Source organism: Elephantulus edwardii, unplaced genomic scaffold, assembly GCF_000299155.1.
Source record: "Elephantulus edwardii isolate Elephantulus edwardi_28Jun2011 unplaced genomic scaffold, EleEdw1.0 scaffold00016, whole genome shotgun sequence".
Taxonomy (NCBI): domain Eukaryota; kingdom Metazoa; phylum Chordata; class Mammalia; order Macroscelidea; family Macroscelididae; genus Elephantulus; species Elephantulus edwardii.
Window position 1 is genome coordinate 1,884,623 of NW_006399766.1, and position 5,097 is coordinate 1,889,719.

Here is a 5,097-nt window from a genome sequence, read left to right on the forward strand (position 1 = left end):
TAAACTTTAACTAATTAAAACAATATTAATTTAATCCTTAACATTTTATATACTTGAATTTGTTGTTGTTAGGTGGCATCAGTTCAAGAACAATTCATAGCCACAACAACAGCTTTGAACTTTGTCCTATCCTGTGCCATCCTCACACTTCCTGACATACCAGAGCCCATTGCAGCAGTCATTCCAACTGGTTTCTCTCTTTTGCTGAACCTCCAATCCAGAAAACTCAAAATATAAGGCCATAATGACACCTATTTTTTTCAGAGATTAAAATCTAGATTAAGACCTAACTTCATCAGTACATAAGACAATATTTCTTTTATGTTCTCTCAATAGATTTTGTATCATGAGTAGTTTTCTAGATTGTTGACTTTAAACTTGTTAATACGAAGTTTCTATTAGAATATTTTTTTGAAGTTTACATTTAGGAAACAAAATGGATAAAATTAGTTGTTACATTTAATCTGAAAAAGCTACAGGGTTTTTGGTTTGTTTATTGTTGGTTTTTTTTTCCATTTAGTGGACTAAATTGCCATAATGTAATTTCTCCAATAATCCTCACACCAAGTGTTGTTAAATTAGAATAGATAAATTAATAATATTTATGATTATTTTGAATTTTAATAAACTTAGGTCCAGGATGAAACATATGCACATAAATTGGATTAATGACTCCATTTTATTAGCCATGCTGTCACTTCATAAATTTTAAGGAGTTTTAGTAAAACTAACATATCATGATATGCATCCTTTCACTGATAAAAGAGAAAATAAATCTGGATGATTTAATTTTAGTGCCAAAATAACTCTCCTGTACCTGCATTCTCACACCATAAAACATCACCTTAGAACCCACTCATGTTAATATTCACACTACTGGGATGAATGCCAAAAAATGATCTAAGAATAATGAGGCAATCACAAGAACTGTGAAGACTAATGATACTGTTACAAAATTACTTTTTTCTCCACAGTAAACACAAAATATGTATTCAACCATATTTTTCCTGCTCAGTTAATATTTAAAAGTACAATTAACTTTATTAAATAAAAAAGCAATAAAATGTTTATTAAATTGCAATGTTTACCTTACTGAATCAATCATCAAGGGCAAAGAGTATAAAGCATTAAAATTAAGAGATTATTTACTTTCTATTTCACTGTTATAAAAATCAATAGACTATTCCCATTGTGTGAAATAAGTGTGATGTTTTAATTGATAAATACTTATATTCTTTATATGATATTCATTTGGAATGGAACAGATTTTTAAAAACGCACATTCTATTTCAGTAATAGTAATGTCACAAGAGTAATTTTTCTGCATGTCACTAATACTTAGAGTGCTGAAATAATTTAAGGAAATATCTTAGCATATAAAAGCCATTAACCATAATTCTTTGCTTTTAAATTAATAATTATAATCTACTATGTGTATACTTAATATCTCTAATTTTTTAATAAACTAAATTTGCCAATTATCACCCATGATTTTACAGACACTGAAATTTGTATTTAAACAGTTTAACTAGCTTGTTCAAAGTTTCCAAAGTAGAAAAGAACTAGATGGTAAGTCTAAAACAGTATGACTTTAAAAATCATGTTCCTCTCTGCTACTTCAGTGCTCTCCTCCAGAATCACAATTAGATTGCCTTAAAATGTTTCATTCTTAACTGGCCCTCTATAGGAGTCTCAGATACATTAAATAGCTTAAGAGGAGATTGCTCATATTCCTCTGGCAGAGCTGCTGATGAATTCAAACCATGTGTCTTTGAGTTGTAGTGTAATTCCTTACTATTTGACTATCTGAGCTCCTTTCACTTGATTGAATGAAAGTATATTCTATGTTCTTACATAAGACTTGAGAGAAGTGAATTATGCTGCAAGTAAAGTTGCTTTAGTCGTTCAGGACTCTCCACAGGTAATGCCTGACCAGACTTAATTCCAAATGGCAATCTTCCACTCAAGTGGAGTATCACATCATAAATAGTTTTATTATATCTGGAAAAGTCATTCTGTCTGGAAACTCTTTTGGATGATGATGAGTAGAATTGCATTTTACACACATCCCTATTGGGGGGGAGAGGGAAATACCAAAAACTTTAACATTACAAATATTCTTAAAATTGCTTGATAAAAAAATACCCCAAGCTTGATGACTAAAAAATGGAATTTAAATTCAACTAAATAGAAAACCACAAAGAAAACTTTATTCAGCAACCATTTGTTAATTAAAAAATACAATTTTAATATTCCTAGAGCTTTCCAGTATCTTCTTTGAAACATACATCATTATCTAAGGTTGTAACTGTCAGGCCTGAAAAATCAGTTTGTTAATGGCAAGTGTAAGCACTTTGTGGAATCAGTGCAAATACAGTAATGCCTAATAGCTTCCAAGGCAGGTTTCAAACACTTAGAAAATATATATACTATGACAGATTCAGTTTAGTAGGAAACTGACTCATAGCTTATCCTTCAGAATGTTTTTCAGAAGTAGTAAATCATACAGGAGATTTCCCCCCCTTCTCCCATGGGACAAGTCCCATGGTGGACTCGAACTACATGTCTTTGGGGTTGGCAATGCAAATCCTTATGACCAAGCCACTAGGACTGGTATTTTATTTATAAAGAAATGATGCTGTCGAATGTTTCATTATTTTACCTTTTCTTATTTAGCAAATGAGAATACTGAAGTACATAATTTTCCAATGTTTGTCTAAATCATAGGAAATGAGGAAGAAATGAAAAATTATATACATACTAAAAAAGGAGTCCTGGTGGTAAAAAGTTGCATTTTCAATCTAAGGAAAAGTTATTCAAATTGACCAGCTTCTCCTCAGGAGAAAGATGTGCAAAATCTTCTAGTAATATTTCCTGCCTCTGACAACCCATGGGAAGCTCAGGTATGAGTTGTTTCTGACTTGATACAACGACAACAACAATACTAAGGAGTTTATATCTCCATCTTTTTGCTTTTCTTAACAGTTATCTAATTAATTATCTATTTAGAATAAATGATTTATTATTATATTTTGGTTGATATCTCCCCATGAGTAGATTATATTTTGTTATATGATACAAATTAAGTTACTTGGAGAAACATGCAACCATCACCTTCTTATAGACTCTGGAATGGAGAAAGAGTGAGGTCCTTGGGGCCAACCAAAGAGACTGAACCAGGTTTGTGCCGCATTCACGGTCTTCTGAAAGAAATCGTATGCTTTTGTTCCTTTTTCAGGAGAAAAGAACAGCTTATTGTTCTTTTCTTCTACACAATTCTTATCACGTATCAATATATCTTCTTCACTGTCCTTTCCTTTCACATATTCAGGTAATATTTTCATTTCTAAAATGCAAATATGTTTGTAAATGTGAGTTACTTGACCACAAAATAAAATACTCCGTTAGCTATTGTCATTTTTATATAGACAACAAAATTCTATTTTACTAATTATTCTAACTTCTCAAAGACTAAATCCTGAGTCAAATTTTATCTTAAAATAAAGCATTAATTTTTATGCTTAGAAATGCTAAGACAGATAAATTTCAATTAAATTAATTAATAACTTTAGACAATATGTGAAAGCAGTACACAAAATAGAAACTACCGTTCTGAAATACATATGCAAACTGCCTTGACAATTCTTGCTTTTATTAAACAATGTGATAGAGTCTCAAATAAAATATAGATAGAAATTATAAAGTGGTTTCTAATTAAAAATTGCTTTTGCCCCTAAATAAATTAAAGCATAAAGAAATAAATAGTAATATTTTTAGCAATACATATTTTTACAATAGTAAAACTACAAATATTTTTAGTGATAGCAATACATGGCAATTACATAGTAAACACAAGGTAAAATATAAAGCAATCTCACAAATGTTGAGTTAGTGTAACAACTGTTAATAATCTAAAAGTTAGATCACTTTCATCCCAAAAAAGATTTAAGTAAGTAAAGTTACACTGAAAAAAAATTCCAAACAACTCCTTGTGACATTTAAGATTATGATTCACTCAATGAAAAGAAAACATGGCAAAACTATTTATATTGAGAAAAGGAAGTGTACAAATAGGTAACTGAAAATAATATGGAACATACATATGTGCTCCCTCTTTTAAAGACAATTTTAGAAAGTAGGTAATGAGGAGAACAACTTTTAGGTCTGTGCTACATAAACTGTATAAAGAGGCCCTGAGGTCCCAGCAAACAATATGGCAGGATTATATAATAATTTAGGTAAATGATACTGCAGTATCTTTCACATAAGACATGAATTGCTCCTATTACTCTGTTTTGGCCAAACGATGTAATCAGCAAACGGAATCATATAGCCTACAGTAAAATTACCTTTGCCATAGGGTAAAATCCCCAAGATACTAACAGGATATGAACCAAGAATACTAGAGAACTGCTGCTATAGATTATTACAGAGCGTTAAAGACGACGAGTAACTATAGACTAAAGACAATTTCATTTTGCCATTGTTTTTTATGATTTTTTAGTCACTTTTAAAAGTAAAATTTTTTTAAAAAGATACATTACAGGGCTGCTTATGGAGTGGTTTTAGCAGGTGCACAACGTATTTGCCACTTACCAATAGAGAATTTTGACCCAGCAGGATCTTTAGACTTAACAGGATATGATGTCTTTTTAGTTAAACCAGGAGAACGAAATGGAAAATGAGTTGAAGACTCCGTCTCTACAAAAAAATATCTATTTAGTCAGTCATAAGCATTATAAAAATATTTTATCTTAATATACGTTAATATATATATGTATATTAAAAAAAGAAAAAGGCCTAAAAATCACCTAAAATGAAGTAATATGTCAAAGAAATAATATCACTTCATAGGGCTTTATTGAGCTTTACTTGCTAAGGCAATTACTATGGTATATTAAAATTATTGGAGAATGAACAATAAGCAAATTTGTCATAAACAAATAGTTAAAACATTTCAAAGGTTTTTACAAAATTAATTTCTTTGGCATTATTGTAAGTAGTGTTCAATATTTGATATAAGTTATGAGTCACCAACAAATTTCTTTATTTTTCATTTCAATGAACATCTACAGAGATTTTGGAATTCCATTCATT

The 5,097-nt window shown here is 30.1% G+C and overlaps 1 protein-coding gene across 1 annotated transcript in view; it reads right to left on the bottom strand.

The window, feature by feature from the left end:
• Positions 1-3,344, bottom strand: part of CHDC2 (calponin homology domain containing 2) — a 135,108-nt gene extending 131,764 nt beyond the window's left edge. The window contains exons 1-2 of the mRNA XM_006881847.1: positions 3,115-3,344; positions 1,855-2,070 (exon numbers count right to left, since the gene is read on the bottom strand). Of these exons, the coding sequence (XP_006881909.1) occupies positions 1,855-2,070; positions 3,115-3,344 (446 nt within the window). The remainder of the gene's footprint in view (positions 1-1,854; positions 2,071-3,114) is intronic.
• Between the last annotated feature and the right edge of the window lie 1,753 nt (positions 3,345-5,097).